General features: G+C 43.4%; 1 protein-coding gene across 2 annotated transcripts in view; it reads left to right on the top strand.

The window, feature by feature from the left end:
• The first annotated feature begins 418 nt into the window (after positions 1-418).
• Positions 419-19,905, top strand: part of MIA3 (MIA SH3 domain ER export factor 3) — a 46,842-nt gene continuing 27,355 nt past the window's right edge. For both annotated transcript variants that reach the window (XM_031438416.2, XM_031438415.2), the window contains exons 1-6: positions 419-559; positions 3,391-3,524; positions 6,478-6,564; positions 8,865-11,685; positions 13,443-13,604; positions 15,650-15,795. In XM_031438416.2, the coding sequence (XP_031294276.2) occupies positions 427-559; positions 3,391-3,524; positions 6,478-6,564; positions 8,865-11,685; positions 13,443-13,604; positions 15,650-15,795 (3,483 nt within the window). In that variant the 5' untranslated portion in view covers positions 419-426. The remainder of the gene's footprint in view (positions 560-3,390; positions 3,525-6,477; positions 6,565-8,864; positions 11,686-13,442; positions 13,605-15,649; positions 15,796-19,905) is intronic.

Genomic DNA, 19,905 nt, shown 5'->3' with positions numbered 1-19,905 from the left:
ACCAGAAGCTACGAGAAGGGGTCAAAAAAGACCTGTTGTTGGGATGGTGCGGGGCTGGGGGATCCAAGGTCGCAGAGGGGGATGAGCGAGGAAAAGAGGGAGTCGCGCGGAGGGTCGACTGCGAAGGGATGGGGGCAAAAGCAGGCGATTGGACTAGGGAGAAGATAGAGTCCCGTTGCCAAGGCAGCGCTGGAGGAGAAGGCCTCCGGAAGGAGGTGGGAGCGCGGGTCCTCCTCCTCCAGGACCCCCTCCATCCCCATCCCGAGGCTGTGCTGACGTGTCGGCCGGGTGCTCCTCCAACCCCCGCGGGCGACGCCCCTCCCCGCCGCGCATCCCCCCGCCCCCCGCGCTCCGCCCCCGCCCCGCCCTCCGGCGCCCGCCCCGGCTGCCTCCTCCGCGTCACCGGCTCCGCGAGGTGACCACAACATGGCTGCGGCGCCGGGGCTGCTCTTCTGGCTGCTCCTGCTCGGGCCGCCCTGGCGGCTGCCGGGCCAGCCGGACCCGGGCGCCGGTCGGCGCTTCTCGCAGCACAAACTCTGCGCGGACGACGAATGCAGCAGTGAGTGCCCGGCGGGCGGCGGTGGCGGCGGCGGCGCCGGGGCAGTGCGGGGGCGGGAGCTCGGCCGCCGTTCTTGCCGGCCGGGGGTCGCAGGCTGGCCGGGCGGAGCGCCGAGGCGGGAGAGTCCCGGGTCCCTGCGTCTGTCCCCTCCCGCCCTGCCGGCGCCCGGGCCAGCCGGCCCCGGCCGTGGGGAGCTGCACCTCCCACTTGTTGCCAGCGTTTTATTTTTCCTTCGCGGACGGAGGCGGGGGTTGGAGGGTCGGAGGTGGCCCCGGTTTTCCCGGGGGCCGCTCACATCTTCCCCTCCCCCGGCCTGCCCGGGCTCCGTGGGGAGATGAGGTTGCGCGCCGCGCGCCCTGGGCTCCCCAAGCTGCATCCGAGCGCTTTCCTGCCCGCGCCGCGGGGACCTGGGTGGGTGCAGTCCGGGGGCAGATGCGCTAAGGGCTCGGCTGGCGTATTCCTTGCCGCAGGTTGATGGTGGGGCTCGGGAAAGGCTCCCTGGAGCTGCCTCTTCGCCATTCGGTTTCACTCGGATTTGGGGCTCAGACCGCCTTTTGAACAGGGGTTGGAGTTTAGGTTTGGGACGAGCCTGGAGTCCAGGCATGCAGCGTATTCCAAGGTTTCCGCCCCGGCTCTGCCTCAGTCCTGTCATTTCTGTGCTTTGAAGGCTTCTGCAAAAAGCCAGGCAGGGAGGGCACCAGGAAGGCCAAAATCTTTCGCTCTCGAAAGAGATCGAGAATCTGCATCGGCCACCTGGGACCTGCAGCCTCTGCGCAGGAAGCGAAATTGTTCCCCAGCCGCGGATTGGGTGGGCTGTGGACGGTAAGGAGGGCAGAGATCCCCAGACTCAGATGAAGAGGACTGATAAACTAAAAATAATAATCCCAGGGTTTTATAAACCCAGCAAGATCTAGCCTTAGTCGCTTGTGTTGTTGGGCTCTCTTCCTGTGTGTTTGCTGGACCAGTATCGTCCTCCCCGGGCGGTCTCAGATAACCTTGTAACTTACTGATAACCACTTCGGAAAACGATTGTTCATATATTGTAATCACTTTATGTAGAAAAATATTCTGCAAAAGCCAAAGCCTGCAGCTTAGCTATTTATGTTCAAATTGGAGTTATTAGAAAACAAACTTCATAATTTGTAGCACTGCAATACCATAAAAGGAAACAAAAGAGGAAATCTTTGGTCTGTGTGAAGCCATTCCTAGAGGTAACCCTACGGCAGATGTAAATAAACACTACAAAAGTGGAGCACCTTCCATGATTTTTTCCTTCAGTTTTCTTAGAGTAAATCCGGGTTAATAACAAGCAGGATTGGATATGGCAAAGTGTTTGCTATGCTTTGCTTTCAAGCGCTCTCCTACTTGGGTTCCTCAAAATCAGTTACCTGGAGAATCACATCTCTGATGCATCCTCAGTATGGAGACATCGTGTTAGAAGGGCCTGTGGTTGTCACATAACTTAAGAAATGGCATGTGTCCTAACAGGTGTAACCAAATACAACACCCCGCAGCTGGAGCAGGGTCTGGGTCTGTGTTGTGGTGCATAAAGTATTTATTTAGTAATGTGTATGCGTGTCCTTGTGTGCTTTTTTGATAGCTGTTCCACAGTCTGCATTATGTTGTCATCTGACTTATTATAAATTTGCAGTGATCTCTTCTAAGAGATAATGAGCGAAACATTACCATTTCCAATTCTGATAGAATCCCCAGTCTTAAATTGTCCACCTTCCACTTGGCCTCTCATCTAATTATATCTGACTTAGGATGCTGACAAATATTAAAATAATCAGATTTTAGCTTCAAAATACAAATAATTGCCTTCAGATATGTATGTTTGTCCCTCAAATACGTATTTAAACATCCGTTTTAATGTACTTATTGCTAATTGGCTTTCAGAAAAAGTCTTATTTCCATTTCATACTTCTTTTTCTCTGCTATTTAATTGCATTTACTGTCCATTTCATCTTACATTAGAAACTATATTTGGCCAACGAAAAGAAAAATACTGCTTCTACCAGTCTCTAGATTGCGTGTGCCTTAAGTCCTCCATTTTAAGACTGAAGGTAACTACTGAACAACTCTGATTGTTTTGCTTGTCCCTGCCACACCTGAGGTCCACTTTTGACTTTGTTTATGAAATAAATAAGCCTTAATGTTGGGTGTAGTCAACATTATGTACTTTGAGAAAATTTTACCCTGTCGTGATTGGATCCATGGGAGAGTTTAATTTGTTCAAATGCTTTACAGAGAGAGCAACTTGGCTGCAAATGAAATTGACAGTGTTTACTGTTGCATGGTAGCAGTTACAGCCACTTAAAGGTAGGGCCTTTTAGTAGTTAGTTCAAGTTAATTGACTCCTTGGGGGTTCTTGAGTGCATTCCCCAGTTACCTATTACCTGTACGTGGAGCCATGCTTACACCAGTCAGCATCTGCGCTCAAAATTTACCCAGTTGCAAAATGTAGCTTTTCATGATTATGAAACAGCAAAGATTGAGGATTAGACGTTTGAAGAGGGAACCAAGAGTTTCACTTGAGACCAGCCATGTGCAGTGGTGGACATGTTGCTTTTTGTGTTTTCAACATTATGCATAGAGAAAAACAGGGAAAGTTTCCCTCCCTCCTGTCCACTTGCAGGGGATGTCATGATTTATAAGGATAAAGCTCTGTAGGTGCTTTGAGCACGAGAATTGAAAGTGATTCCGGAGAGTACAGGAGAAACCTGATTGTTGTTTATAGTGGATTCTTACGTTTCCTGATAAATCAATATGGACTGTGACAGTTGGATCCTGATGTCTGCTTATTTTTTTCTCTCTCTCTTTATGTACAGTGTTAATGTACCGGGCTGAGGCTCTGGAAGATTTTACAGGCCCGGACTGTCGTTTTGTGAATTTTAAAATTGGTGACCCTGTGTACGTCTACTATAAACTGGCAGGGGGATCGCCCGAGGTTTGGGCTGGAAGTGTAAGTAAAAACTTGACGTACTGTATTTTCTTCCTTTTTATTGGCTTGTTTAACACTCTAGATTTAAATGTTTTCTTGGGGTCTTCGGTAGAGTTAACCTGTCCTCCCTGCTGGACTGTGGGAAGAGAGGGTGGTTCTGTGTTCCTGGCCCGCATCAGGCTTGGCGCAGAGGAGGGGCTCAATAGGGGTTTCTTCAGCAGAACTGACCCGCTTCTGGCCATGCGTCTCAGCACCAGGATCTAGGCCTTACCAGCTACAGATGCTCCACACCTAGTAAAGGCTGAGATGGTGAAACCTGGAGATTCTTAACTTCATTATTTCAAAAAGGAAGGATTCAGGCACATAAGATTTAATCCTGTAAAAGATGGGTGAGATAGTGTTTCAGGCGTTCACATTTAAAGTTGATTTTATGTGTATTTCTTTTCTTCTGAATTATTAATATTTGTGAAAAACTCGCAGCTCTGGGAACAGTTCCCTAATCATGGGTGCTGTTTCTGTTAAGAAAGCAAAATGTCATTTTCACCGTGTGCTTTCTGGTTTGTTTGCTTGTTTTGTTTGCACCTTCTGGGGCACCCTTTTCCTGCTTTTCAGACACTTGCCCCGTAGGTTCCCCCAAGCAGCTCTATTCCCAGCCAGTTCTGTGGGTGCCTGGACATCAGACATGGTAATCAATGACCATGTCACAATTTGATGTTTTTAATGGGGAGATGTACCAGGAGTGACCTGATTCAGAGGCGTATGAGCTATTGCCCTTTTGAAAAAGTGTGTTGTGTGGACTGGTTATTTACTGAAAGCAGTAAGAGGCCTGAATGCCCTTAGGATTGTCCAAAGTTAGAGAAATGCCCAGCCCCAAATGTGAAAATGTTCACTCAATAAAACACCAAACAACAAAAAAGAAGGCTTGAGAATCCCCCATCGGGAAAAATGGATTCATTTTGTTGGTGGTCCAGATTCCTAGGGAGGAATCTTGAAAGACCAGCTGGTCACCTACAGCCTTGTATTTATCCCAGTTGAATCACTATGTACAAAGAAGAATCTTTTCATGTCTACTGCATGAGATTTCTTGATAGTCTTGATACTCTTTTGAAACATTTTTTCCAAGTCCCTAGGCTGCATTTTTAATACAGTGGTAAAGCTGGAGCATTTGGATCAGTGAACTTCTTTGCATTTTCCCTCCCCCACACCTTTGCTCATGGCCATATTCACCTCCAGAAAGCCTGCCAGTCTTCCTGGTTCCCAGCTCATCCTGCCTTCATAGGGAAGCACTGTCCTCAGCTACCAGCCTGGAGGGATCTCTGATGTCTGATGATTGTTTAGGTGGCGCTTTGTTTGCACTGCTCACGTGGCATTCCTTTTACTGCTTTATACTGTAGTTGCTGTGTGCACTGCCCCAGCTCCTATAAAGTCAAAAGCTCTGTAAACGCAGGGCCGGCGTCTTACTCATTTTTCTTGTGAATATTTCCTTTCAGGGCAGCAGCACTTAACTTACATTTGTCCTGATCGTAGCTTATGCAGAATTTGTTCTCTAGAAACAATATACTTTTCTTTTCTTTTCTTTTCTTTTTCCTCCTCCAAATCAAATCTACAGTTCCTTGGCAGAGATGATCAATGGAAGCAAAATTAGATATAAAGATTATTTCCAGTCATGAGGGCCCGCGATTTTGCATCTTTTTGTCAGATCGTAAGAAACAGATACCACCTGGCATAAAAATAATGGAGTTGTTTTTATTTTTAATGACCTATGGTCTAATTGACAAAGATTACACAAAGATAAATGTATTTCCTTTCTCCACATGTCTCTGATTTCTTTTTTCCTTTTCCAGATTCTTTTCATAAAATACAATTTTCCTGAGAAGGAATAAAAGGATACTGCCTCCCTTCTCATTTCACGAACCTTATAAAATTAAGGAAACTAAAAACCTTCTCTCCTTAGCTTTCAAAATCGTTCTTACTTCTGGTTCTTAGTTTTCATCCAACAGCTATTTTTGGTTACTTAGAGTTTCAGGCTTTAACTGCCAATGTAGCAATTTTTAATTGCTTTTTCTTATCTAATCTTCACGGCAGTATTCTCCTACAACTGGCTTTCAGATAGTTGCCAGATATAACAAGCACACTCATAATGGGGATATTTTAGGAGTTAGCGATAAGATAGCCTTTTTTTTTTAATTCTTGTGCATTTGATCTGCTTGTCAGTCTCTTTAATGATTGGAATGAAATCTGCTGTTCCCTTTCAGACTGTAGCTGGTAAAAGACAGTGTCTGTTTCTCAAGGGGACACACTTAATACCTTTTAGCTGTTAGTGCTGTGGATAAATGGTGTTTTCTTCTACAGAAGTTTACTTTGCATGAAAATAAAGCTTTCTATGTAGGTTAGTGTGATCTTCCCAAATACTTGAAAATCTAGTTCCTGAAAGAGCCAGCACAGCCCATGATACCAATAAATACCAAATACTGCTGTAGTGGTCATACATTTCAGAGAATTTGTATTCTTTTTACTTATTAATTTTCATGGCTATTGTTTTGGTTTAAGAAAGACTTACAATAACTGGTTCATGAGCAATGCTGTGAGATGTGCAGTAAATTCTTGTCAGAGGTTATTTGGAAGTGTTCCTAACCAGCTTTGATTTGCATAGTTTTAATCGTATAATACACAATAACTTTCTATTATGCAGCTTTTCTGTCTACTTCAGAAATCTAACTCCGTGTGTCATGTGTTTAGAATTAAGCTGAATGTTAAAAGAAAACTTTAGTGGTTTTAGAAAAAGTGGCCTATATAATATTCTTTACTTAATTTTTATTGGAATAATAATCTCTGTAATCGTAACAATAACTATCTCTTGTGGTTGTATCTACCTATCTGTATGTTTCCTGTCACTACAAGGAAGCCTCTCATTTATATATCTCGTACAGAATTTTGATTGGTAACCATTTCTTTTGCTCATTCTTTCGCATAGGTTGGGCGTACTTTTGGATATTTTCCAAAGGATTTAGTCCAGGTAGTCCATGAATATACTAAAGAAGAGTTACAAGTTCCAGCAGATGTAAGTTGTGGATTTTTTGTGGTTGCTCTGTTATGAATCGGCTTATAAATTCATCAGTTGCATTCAATTAACTGGTTTTGAAAGTCTTCGAATGTGTTTCAATTCGAAAAAAACAACTGTGTATCAGATTTTAACTTAGAATCAAACTACCTTGAAAAATGAAATAAAGAAAGAAAAGTTTGAAAAGGATTTATGGGAGACTTTGTATCATAATCTGATAGCTGTACATTGAAGGAGCTGTTCTTATACAAGGCTGTGTAGGCATAGTTAGAGTTTTCCTTTGCTACTTTATGAGAAAAAGAATTCAATAACTTTATATTTAGCTATTAAACTTAAAAGCTAAATAATTTTTTTATAAGCAAAATGAGAAGGTGTTTCAGTCTGAAAACTACTCATTGAATAGCTTTTAGACATTTTAAGTATACAGAAATCAGGTTAAATTAAGCAAACCCTAAATTATATACTAGGCTGTAAGGTTTTCTTACTGACTCTTTAATGATGTAAGGGATTATAGTTACGTGATAGATTTTGGAAAAGGGAACCTGAGTGTTTCAGATGAGGTCCAGCCTCAAATCTGCAAGGTACTGGCTGTCCAGTCTATAAAGCAGTCATCCAGGGTACACTAACTTAAAATAGCTTTGTGATGACAAGGATTTTGTGTTGCGACCCTCGTTCCAGCTCATGATTTTCTGGAGTTTTAAAATTTATAGGAATTGATGTTCACCTTCACTCAGAAATCTTTGAGCAACTCTTTGGAATTGCTGCAGGGCATGCCAGCTGCTGGCCTGGGGCACTTGTCAGCTGAGCTTGGCAGAATGAAGTCTTCAAGCCATGGCTAGTCTTGAAATTTCCTGATACTCTTGAGGGTCATAAAATCAGCCCTACTGCCTGTTAGGTCTCACTCCTAATGAAGATACTGCTGGAGGAGATACACGTGTGAGACAGCAGGTTGTTGGTCACAGAGACGTCACCTGTCAGGGATTCTGCCTTCTCTTTGCACCTCTCCCTGCATGCTTCCCTCAGCATGAAGATTCGGCTTAGAAATGCCTGTGATGAAAAGCGGAAGCCGTTCATCCCTACTACGCTTGTCAGTGTTAGGAGAGCTTAGTTATTAGAAGGAAATTATCTTGGTTGGGTTTTTAACTTTTTCCTCTGTTTATGGTCACTTTCATGTCAATTTTTTTTTTTAATTTTTATGTAGGTACTGGGGATCGAACCCAGGACCTTGTGCATGCTAAGCATGCACTCTACCCCTGAGCTATACCCACCCCTCCACGTCAGTTTATTTAGTAGCGGAGGAAAGGAAGAATATAAGTTTATGGATAGTCCAAAAGCAGATCTTAATGACACCCAGAACCCTGATCTCAAGTAAAGGATATCCCTTACTGAATCTTGTTTTCAAGCTCTACTTGTGATAATAGTTATTGGGGGGCCCTTTGACACCATGCTTTGTCCCTTAAAATTTTTACTTCCCATGCACCTGTATTTCAGTAAGATGCTTCTTAAGCTGATTTATCTTTCCCGATCCAAGGAAAACATGAGCCCCAAGTCTGCGGTAGACTTAGAGCCTGTCAGCAAGGTGATTCTGCCTGTTTAAAGCCAGTAAGCAGAGAAGGGCAGCCTAGAGGATAGGATGATAGAGAAATCCAGCTTCTCCTGGACAAATTATTATGAGGTTAAATTCCTAGAACATCAGGCGTAGATACTGGAAGTTGGGGGACCCGATAAATAATACCCTATTTTTCTGTACTTGTGCTCAGAACAAGTTGAGAAATCTAGGAGTCAGGCAGATGGAGACCAAAATGTCACCATTACTTACTGATACAGCTTTTTAGAGAACTTGGCTTAAATGTGCAGAAATAATGGGCTTTTGAACATTGCCGACTAGAATAAGACAGACTTACCCAGCCACAGGCAGAGCTAGGCACCTGGGGGGCCTCCCCAAGGGGGACTGTCCCAATAAAACTGCCAGCGGGGAGAAGAGAGGATGTGTGTTCCCTCCGGCCAGTCCCAAGCAGAAAACAGGGGTGGTGCAGAGCAGACTCACCAGGCACATGAATCATTCCTCGCGTGGGGAAAAGAGAATGAAAGGAAGCCAGGAGCAGGAGTCCTTCCTTACGGAAGCAGGAAGCCAAGGAAAAATGGGTTCCATCCCATCTCCTCACTCCCCATGCTTGGCATGAAAGCCGCTCCAGAGCCAAACATGAATTTGAGATCATCTCTGTCACTAGCACTGGGTAAGGGTTTGCTCTTGTTGACGCTTGGTTAGTGACACACTAATGTTTTCCTTTCCCTTGCAGGAGACAGATTTTGTTTGTTTTGATGGGGGAAGAGATGATTTTGATAATTATAATGTCGAAGAACTTTTAGGATTTTTGGAATTGTATAATTCTGCCCCTGGAGATTCTGAGGAAGTTAAAGACAAAACTTCTCAGCATGTGGAGGAGCCTCCTGAAGTGCCTGAGGACAGCACCCCTGAACCTGGCCCAGGAGAACCCACCTCAGAGGAAGGTGAAAGCGTATCCTCAGAAAACACCGAGGAACTCGGGGAAGGCTACGAGGCTGAGAGCAGCCACCCCCGTGTGGACAGTCAAGCAGATCGTGCTCGGGGAGAGCCACCTTCATCGGAACCTTTTGGAGAAATGCTGCAAGAGAAGTTAAAAGTGCCAGAAAGTGAAGACAACAGAACCAGCAATGGTTCGCAGGTTGCACACGAACAGGAGACAATTGATGCTTATAAACTTTTGAAAACAGAAATGACTCTGGACTTGAAAACCAAGTTCGGCTCAACTGCTGATGCGCTTGTTTCTGACGACGAGACGACCAGACTCGTGACTTCTTTAGAGGATGATTTTGAGGAGGAATTGGATGCTGACTATTACACAGTTGGGAAGGAAGAAGAGGAGAATGAAGAAGACTTTGATGAGCTCCCACTACTAACCTTTACAGACGGAGAAGACATGGAGGCTCCAGTGAAGTCTGGAGTTGAGACACATTCAACAGAGAAAGAGCAGAATTCACACAAAGAGCATAAGGTTGAGGAAACTCAGCCCCCTGACATCCAAAACAATGATGAAAACATGCTAACAGCCTGGGAAGATGCTATCTTGTCTGCTGTTGCAGAAGGAAAAGAAAACAGAGGCATGGATTTAGAGAGTTCTGATTCAAAGGAGGAAAAGGAAGGTGATGATGTTTTAGTCCTTGATAGCAAACTGGGGACACCACGAGCAGCAACAGGTTATATTGACCCGGAAAAGGCAGAAGATGGTCTTTTGAATGTAGACGTTCCCAAAACAAGACCTGGCAAAGACCCAGACGTGGACTCAGAACTTCACAGTAAAGGAAAAGAAAAGAAGGTCGAGGAATCCCAGGGGGACCTGGTGCAGCATGAGGTGGGACTGGAGGATGAGGAGCAAGGAGGCACGGCCGTGCACGGGTCTCCTCAGAGCGGTCCCCCCAGTTCTTCGCCATCTCCTGCAAAGGGTAAAGAGACATTAAAATCAGCCTTTGGTAACAAGGAGAGTGACCTAAAAGGAGCCGCTGTCCATATCTCAAAAAGAATGCTCCATGAAGAAAATCCTGGTGAGATTTTGGAAGATGGTGCAGAGAGTGAATCGGTACCTAAAGCCACAAGGAATCCAGTGGACGAAGAAGAGATTAAACAGGAGTCCAGGGGCACCACACCACTGCTGGGAGAGCATCAGCATAACGCTTCCAGGGGTGCCGTGGAGGAAGCAGATGTTTCAGTAAATGGACCAAAACCACACATGCTTTCCAGGGAGCATCCAAGTGAAGAACTTCAAGAGGAACAGCTTCTTAAAACTCAGAATCAGACTAGATTCTCTTCTCCAGAGGAAATTGCTCTTCCAGGAAAACTCGAAGAAGAGGGTCCTATTCTGGGAAGAAATTTTACCTGGCAACAAGAAAGAGCTGTTTCTGCCGCAGTCAGTAAGCAAGAGAATGAGAATAGAAGGGTCCCTGGGGAAGAGGTCAGAGAGGACGCCTCCGACGAGGGGTCTGCCCATCACCAGCCTGTGCCGACCGCACAGAAGGGAGGAGAAACGGGCCAAACTGATAGCACAGAAGCACCAGGTTTCCACACTGAAGAACCAGAAGCAGAAGACGACGATGACACCCCTGAAGAACTGCTAGAGGATGAAAATGCTGTGAGTGCAAGACAGTCTAAAGAAAAAAGACCTGAGATTGAGGACAGATGGTTAGATGCTAGCCCGCAGGTCCCTGAAAGAGCTATTTTAGGTGCCATTAATACTGATCCAGAGAGTAAAGACAACAAAGAGAAGACAAGTAATATTTTGGAAATTGAAAGAAAAAGTGAAACCGTGGGTAAAGGGGTAGACACACTAGGCGGGGAACCAGGTCGTCTGGTGGAGGAAAAAGAAGAAAGCTCTCTCCTGGTTAAGAAAGCGCAGAAACCCTCTGAAGACAGTGACTCTCCTGCCAAGAAAGAAAATCAGACTCCAGAGTTAGGTGAAGTGTCTCAGAATAAAGATCCTGATTACATTAAGGAAGACGACCTTGAGGAACATCTGAAGACAGGGCTCTCAGGGAAGGCTTGGGTAGAACTCTCAAAAGAGGACATAGAGAAACTCACAGACGCGGGAAGCCAGGGGTCTGCTTCTGAGGACCGCGAAGATGACCTGTTCCCCTGGGCTCCACATGCACCTGTCCAGCCGAAGCACAGCGACCGTATGAAGGACCTGCCCATAATAAGCAGCTTCTTTAAAGAGCAGCAGTCTTTGCAGCGGTTCCAGAAGTACTTTGATGTCCACAAGCTGGAAGCCATGTTCCAAGAAATGTCATCCAAGCTGAAGTCGGCACAGCGGGAGAGCCTGCCCTATAACGTGGAGAAAGTCCTAGATAAGGTCTTTCGCGCTTCAGAGTCACACATTCTGAGCGTGGCAGAGAGGATGCTCGATACTCGCGTGACCGAAAACCGGGACCTGGGAATGAAGGACAGCAGCATCTTTGAAGAGGCCGCAGTGCTCGATGATATTCAAGACCTGATCTACTTTGTCAGGTACAAACACGCCACGGTGGAGGAGCCCGCACCCCCGGCAGTGGCACCGCCGGCAGAGGAAGGCTGGGGCGGACCAGAGGAAGGTGAAGTACCTGCCTGTGGCCTTGTTGGGCTGGGCTGGAGAAACAGGCACGGGGGGGGGGTTGGGGCAGGGTAAGGTGGGCAGAGGAGGTCCCCACGGAAGTGCCTCGTGCTTAATTTGTAAAGCTCTGTCCGCAGTTCACAGTGTGCCCAAAGGGAGGGACAGCACAGTGACGTCCACATGCCCCTTCCTGCCTTCTTCCTTGTAGGCTGGAGCGTAGATAAGGATTTCATGCCCTGCTTTTTCCCTTAGGACAGTTGAGACTGGTAGCATTCTCAAAAGGAAACTTTAAAGATAAAGATATAAATAAGAAAAATGACTTACAGAGTAGACTTGTTAACAAAGCACAAGTTTCATGTAAAATTATGAAAGGGCTTTTTAAAAAATTTTTTTATTGCAGTGTTGCTTTACAGTATTAGTTTTAGGTGTACAACAAAGCAATTCAATTATACATATACATATATATATGTTTTCTTTTCAGATTCTTTTCCATTATATGTTATTACAAGAAATTGAATATAGTTCCCTGTGCTATACAGTAGGTCCTTGTTGTTTATCTATTTTATATGTAGTAGTGTGTATCTGTTAATCCCCAGCCCCTAATTTATCTACTCCCCTAAAAAGGGCTCTTTTTGTCTTGAAAGGATTTTTTTTTAAAAACGTATTTTCTTAATCATAAAGTCACTGCTGTCTGTCCAGGAATTGACTGGCATGACTTTTAAATCAATGCTTGGCCCGAGTTTCTTCATTTCCCTCGTAATTTTCATCTTTTGTGGATGCCATGTTCTTTCCTGCCTCTTTAGGGCAGCCACTTAGGTACAAATTCTTCTGGGCCCCAGGGTTTTTGCATTCACATTAACCAAGGATTGAGCCAGGCTGCAGAGCCTTCTAACACAGCACTTGACATAAAAGCTATTCAGTAAATAGTGATTGAATGGACCCCGAGCCAGCATCCTGTATAAGCCGATTCCTAGCTCTGTGCTCTTTCCTCTGCCCCCATGCTTTTCAAACGGAGGTCTCTGAACTGGGGGTTCATGGTAGACTACCAGGGGGGCAAAAAGCCAAAGAAAAAATGTATCGTCCCAAGAATGCCAATTTTTTCTAAGAGTTTGAAGATGGGAACATTTTCACATTTAATCAAAGCAGCTATATTTTGAATGAGAATGCAAAACTCAAATGAATTTTCAGGGTAAACTATGAGGTTCCAAAGAAATTCATCTTTGCTGTGGGTCCCATTGGGTTATACCCTGAGCCTCTTAGGGACAGCAATATGTTCACTCCTTCTGACTCTTAGAAATACTTCAAAAGTACTCTGAAAGGCACTTCAGCAAGTCGCCTGTGTGTGTACTGCCCTTCTCCACACTGGCTCTGTGACACAAGCATGCTAGTGTGTGAAGGCGCTCTGTTATTTCTGTGTAGAATAGATGTTTCCTATTTCTGCTTTTGCACATTTACCTGTGTGGGCGTATGTTGGTTTACCAAGGGAAGTTAATTTTATTGAAGCCCCTACCATAAATATATTTATTTATGAAATATTTTGGGGTGAGGGTGTCTTTGTAAATTTTACTGTGTAGATAAGTCATCTGTGAAGTGAGATGAAGGCAATTGGAACTCTTCTTTCTTGGAGCAGTTGTGCCCCATGGGGAGCTAGCACACGGAGGAAGGGCAGGGGTGACGTGGCCTGGAGCCATCTGGGGAGGGGGTGACGAAGTGGGGAGTGTTATCAGGCTTTGCCAGCCCTGTGCGTTCTTCCTGCAGACATACAGCCACCGCTGGAGGAGAACTTCCCACAGGAGGACACAGAAGTCCTTAACTCTCAGGTTCCTGAAGAGCCCAGCCCCTCAGATCAACCCATGACCAGTGACATGGGTACCTCAGAAGTGTCCCAGGAGCCAAATACTGAGAAAGACAGAGACCCAGGTAAAGCTTGCTAATTTTTCTCTACAAAGTAGAGGGCTGTCCTAAAGAAGGCCTTCTAGGAGATTTGTTCAAGGAACGGAACTGAGGGAAGAATAACATAGGTGTGCATGCACTTAAAAAATGAGAAGTCCCAGAATTGACAGAGGCAGAAGGTCAGAGACTGACTGCCCTACCAACCAGCGCTCGGCTAGCGGTAGCTGATGTGAGTAATTTAAATCTAAAATACTAAATTTTTGAAAAGCCTTATGCTCAAAAACAGTACTTTTTAGCAAGACCAACAGCATCAGAAACTCTGGGGGTTGGAGACAAGCAATCTGTGTTTAACAAGCCCTCCAGGGAATTCTGATCTGTGAGAAGTTAAAAGTTTGAGAACCACTGCTCTGAAACTCGCACGTTCGGTGCCCCTACCCCCCCCAATAGAGTACATTTTATAGCTCAGTTCTTTTTTTAATTTGCTGCCTGCACATGGTAGAATTTTTTTTTTTTTTAAATAGTAAAGGGGCTGTTTATGTCTAGGTGTCCTTATACTATGAGATTAGAGGAAACAGCACAGCACTTTGCAGTGTGTAATAGTCCAGTGTAGATGGACTCCGGTGAATCGTTCTTAATCCCAGAGCACAGTAGACATCCAGTGAGCAGAGCAGTTCATTCCATGTGAGTTGAGAAAGTTGTTTTAAATACAAAGTTTAGAAAAATGCAACCCCAGTAATAGTATCCACAGCTTTCTAATGTTTGTGCGGCTCATTCATTTTACCAGTGAATCAGAACAGCTGATCGTGTTATTGTGCCCGTCCACATGGTGATGTGACGTTTTGTGGTCTCTAACCATAGGCACAGCATTGCCCTATGACACCACAGGCCTAGTGGCCCTGGGCCACACCCTGCCCCCACCCCCTTCGAAGTATAGGAGAGATCACAGCAGGGAGAGGAATTCAGCTAATTGAGAAACGGCATGTCAGAGGTCTCCCATGTTCCAGGGGATATTGTGTTCATAAACAATATCCTTCGCTTCTGAATTCTCGTAACTCAGAAGGGTTGTGTGTGTTGAAAATGGGTCATATACCAGTAACACTTACTCCTCTCTTGCTCAGAAACTTTCAGGGTTAGGAAAACTCTTGCTTGCAGAATTAAAAACAGATGTTCTGCCATGTCCTTTAAGTTCCACACAAAATGCCATCAACCACCTTTAGAGGCTGGTCTTCCCGGATGTCTGTTCCTGCATCTCAGGTGTTGAGGTGCTGACCTGACCGGGAGGACTTCCCGGGTGGTCAGATTCATAGATCAGCAACGAATGGAGTCTCAGGACCCGAAGAGAGCTGAGCGGCAACTGGTCCAGCTTCTCACTAAATTGCTTCTGGGACTCCTAGCTGTTTATGAGAAGTGCCCCAGAGCCAAATAACTCATACTGAAAAGCCCCTTCCTACCCGCCTGCCCTCCTGTGGAAATCCTCTCAGGAATAGCTGGAATTCTGTCACAGAGCTGTCAGCCAGGCCCCCGCCCTGTAAGTAGTTCCCTTTAGTCTCTCTGGGTGTTTACTGTATTCTCTCTTGTGTAGCTGTAGTTCATCTGTTCAGTAAGCAGTTATCGAGTGCTTGCCAGGTGCCAGATGCCGTGCTAAGGACTGGTGCAAGTCTGCAAAGTGACACTTTTCTACTCATTCTTTGCCTGAAGTTTCTAATACAGTACTTCACCAGCAATAAGTAAATGTTTGTTAAATGTGACCGTGTGTATATGGAAAAAGCGTAACATTCTGTTTTTCTCAATTCCCATGAGGCTGCATTGTTCAGAGGACAGCTGCATCTCCAGGGAGGTGGTGGAGGGACTGGGGTAGGTAGCGTGGTTGGAGATGCGTTCATTTTGTAACTGAAGGATGTGATGGCTCTCATGTGGGTTCTGAAATTTTTTTATGTAATTGTTTTCAGGAGAACCAGATATCCAGGCACCGTGACTAATATTTAGTGGGCACTCATAAATATTTAAAATGAAGAGAAACAGTTCTTATTCCAAAGCATAAATAAGATACTGCTTTTCTGCCTCAACTTTAGGGCTAATTACAAACGAAGGCACTCCTATGGATGCAGTTGATGCAAAAAAGCAGCTAGAAACATACGCTGAAGAACCAGCAAGTGTCACACCTTTGGAAAACGCAATTCTTTTCATATATTCATTGGTGTTTTATTTAACTAAGACGGTAAGTTTGGCATGTATGGCTTCTTCAAGTAGAATGTTGATGATTAGTTTTTAAGTTGATTTTAAGCAAGAGGTGAAGAACTTTTAAAATGTCTTTATGACGGTTACTCCTGAGCCTTTGAAGAGAGTAGCGCCTGAAACAAGCCATAGGTGTGATTTTGATGGGTTCAATTCAGCACTTGGAGAGGACTTGCTGCCTGCTGAAGCTGGGCATATGCACACCTGTGAAGCATGGTTCCTGTTCTTGGGGACCTTTCAGTCTAGCAGGGAGATAACGACATTCACTTGAAACGTGATATGATACAGGAAGGGAGAGAAGTATTTACCTGATGGTAGAGCAGTATGTTGAATAAATTGTGTCGGGGAGGGATGGTCAGAGAAGGTCAGGAATTAGCTGAGGCATGTTTTGAGCAGAGTGGAAGGACCCATGTGAGTTTGATGTGCAGTTTGTTGCTGAATAGGGCTCGGGGAAGTGGACACATGTAAAAGAAGTTGTATATCATGGTAATTGATGTTATGGATGGAGATCCTTTGAAGGTTTTAAGCAGGAAGTATGGTCATACTTGTTCTTAGAAACAGTCACTTATGGCAGAATATTTATTCAAATTTATCTTTCTAAAGGGAGTCCTGATCCAAATGAGATGTTTAATCTCTCCAGAAGCTGATCTAAGCTTTTTAGGACTTAGTGCCCCCTTGTGGTGTATGTTGAAATTGGATCTTTTCTTGGTAAATTATTAGAATGAGCAAGCTGTCATAATAATTCGGAGGCCAAATTGCCCTTGGAGCTACAGAGAATATATTCCCCTTCAACAGAAATATCTTTCCTCTAGGTTCTATTATTTCAAGGCTTTTGTAGAAAAAATGGTTATTTTTTGTAATGTAAAACATAGAGGTTTTGAGTGAGGATGATCTGTTTCAAATCGCAGGTTGATCATTTAGAAGCTTGGGCACATTACTGAAGTTTGAACCTCAGCTTCCTCGTCTTTAAAATGCATATAGTGCCCACTTCAGTTGTTGTAAGAATTAAATGAATTGATAATGTCAAAAGCCTAGTGCCTGGCATCTTATAGGAACTCATCCCCTGTCTGCTTCTCATTTGGATGGTCAGAGGGCAATATAAAGGCATTAAATACCTTTATACTCAGGAGAAAGGTCACTAGGATGAGAAAGATGGAAGAAAACCAAACCATGTTTCAGTTTTCTCCATGGTAGTGGTAGTGGCAGCCACCCCAGTGAAGGTGTGTATGACCTGTGCAGTTAGAGTAATGAAAATTTCAGTAATTAAGGCAGTCTTAGAATTAGAATTTGGTTATCAGCATGAATCATCATTTCTAAAATGTAACAGCCTCCAGATGTGGGAGGAATTCTTTATTCATGTTATTTGTGGATACGCACAGAGCCCTGTTCTAGGCCTAGGTTGGGGGACACAGTCTCTGGGTAGAGGATGCAGTCTCTGCTTGAGAGATGATGGGAGAAGATGCTGACATAAATGGCAAAAGAAAAGGTCGCATGTTACCAAGTAGCAATGATTTAAAAGATACTGTCGAGAAAGTGTTCTGATGGCCCAATGGGTACAGAGTGTTGTGCTAGGAATAAAAGAGTCTAAGAGGTATAAAGCATAATTCTGATTTCTGAAAGGCTTAATTTAAAAAGGGCATATCAAATACATATGAAAATTGGAAAAACAAAAAACATGACATAGCTTTTGTGAAATATCAAATAAGTAGTATAGATAATTATTTGATAGAGCTGGGGAATAATGGGGTGCTGACTTGTTGGGGAAAACTGGACCAGAAGTCAGATACATAGACTGACAGTTATTGGAATCTCAGGGCTGGAAGAGATCTGAGAGGGCGACTAGTCCAGCTTCTCACTAATTGTAGTCATTTTCTCCACTGCAGCCCTGACTAGTAGTTACCAGGTCTGGGCATCAGCAGTTCCTTGCATGAGCAACCTGCCTTATGAGGCTACACGTTGCTTTGTTGGCTGGTTCATTCTTATATTGACTCCAGGTTTTCCTCCATATGGTTTTTCTCCTAGAATCTAATTGTTTTCTACGTAGTGATCCTTTAAATATTTGACGTTGTGCTTAAATTTTTTTTAGTGTTTTAAAATGGAAAATTTCAAAGTGGTAATAGTAAAGAGAGAGAACAGTAAAGCAGAAAGAATAGTAAAATGAACTCATGGGCCCATCACCCAGCTTAATGGTAATTCCTCATTGTCACCCATTATTTGACACATTCAGAATCCCCTCCCCCCTTTTAAAATTGTTCTTACTCAAATCAGGATCTTGTTGAGGTCCAGAAGTTATGAGGAGTTGATATAAGCCTTAAATTAGCTTTAATCAGATATAAACTACATGTAACAAAGTGTACCCATTTTAGGAATGTGACTCAGGGAGTGTTGACAAATGTATACACCTGTGTAAAAACGACCATAACCAAGCTTGGAACATTCCCTTCATTTGAAAAAGCTCTGTCTGGTACCTCCCCAGTGTATCCCCCTCACCCCATCTCCAGGCAACCACTGACAATACTTTTTCTCACTACAGATTAGTTTTTCCTGTTGTAGAATTATTATTATTATAAATGGACTTATACCTAGGAGTGAAAATGCCTAGTCATATGGTAAGTTTATTTTATCTTAGAAATTGCCAAACAGTGCTTGAAAGTGACTGTACCATTTTATACTTCCACCAACAACTGTAACACTTCCAGTTGGTCACGTATTTGTTAACATCTGGTATTATTAGTGTTAAATTGTAGCCATTCTAGAGGGCATGTCTTTGAGGTTTTAATTGTATTTCCTGGTGCTTTATGGTGTTGAGCCATGTTTCATGTGGCCATACTTTTACGTGTGAGACAGCTCTTCAAATCTTTTGCCCTTTTTGAAGCTGGAGTTTTTTCCTTCTAAATGTTAAGATGTAAGAGTTCTTCATGTTCATGTATCTTAGATACAGCTCCTTTGTCAGGTACGTATTGCAGATAATTTCTTCCAGACTCTGGCTTGGCCTTTCAATCTTAACGTTGTCTTTTGAAGAGCAAATTTTTAACCTTGATGAACACCATTTTATTAACGCTTACTTTTATGGTAAGTGCTTTTTGTTTCCTGCTTAAGGACTCTTAGGCAATTCCAACAATGTGAATATTTTTTCATGTTTTCTTCTAGAAGTTTTATAGTTATGCCTTTCATGGTTAAGTCTGTGTTCCATTTTGAGTTAATGTTTGTGAATGGTGTGAGGTAAAAGGTCAAAAGCTTCGTATTTTCCCCTGTAGGGATATCCATTTGCTCCCATACCATTTCTTTTCTCTTCAGATTACCTCGGCACCTTGAGTTGAAATCATTTGACTATATATGTATCTCTCTTTCTGGACTCTATTCTGTTCCACTGATCTCTATCTCTATCCTAAGACATGACCACACTTTTTGGATTACTATAGCTTTATAGTAGGTCCTGCAGTCAGGTAGTTCTTTTGTGAAATTGTTTTAGCTATTGCAGTTTCTTTGCATTTTCATATAAATTTTAGAATCACCTTATCAGTTTCTACCAAAAAAGTTTCCTGAGAGGTTTATTGCTATTATATTGAATCTATAGATGAGTTTGGGAAGAACTGATAACAGCAAATACTGAAGCTTCTAAGACCCAAGAACTAAGTTCATGTCTACATTCATTTAGTTCTTTAATTTCTCTTAACAGTGTTTTGTAGTTTTCAGGGTACAGGTTTCACACATATTTTGTTCATGTATGCCAGTGTATTTCATGGATTTTGATGTTGTAAATGGTGTCTTTTTAACATGTTGTTTATAATTATTTTTTTTGCTGATATATAGAAATACAATTGATTTTTGTGTATTGACCTTTATATCTTACTAAATTTACTTATTATTTACTTATTATCTTACTAAATTATTGTTTCTAGGAGGTGCTGTAGATTTCATAGGCTTCTCTGTGTAGATAATCACGTCACCTGTGAGTAAACCCACCTTTTAAAAAAGTCAGAAGTAATTAAAGCATAATTTACATCTAGTGCAATTCACCCTTTCTGGGTCTAGTTTTCACATTACTTTTTCAAAACATTTTTGTGTACGCCTTCTCTTGTCTCTCCTTCCA

This window comes from Camelus dromedarius, chromosome 21, assembly GCF_036321535.1.
Source record: "Camelus dromedarius isolate mCamDro1 chromosome 21, mCamDro1.pat, whole genome shotgun sequence".
Taxonomy (NCBI): Eukaryota; Metazoa; Chordata; class Mammalia; order Artiodactyla; family Camelidae; genus Camelus; species Camelus dromedarius.
Note: the sequence above shows the minus strand (reverse complement) of the source record. Positions and strands in the feature narration are given on the sequence as shown.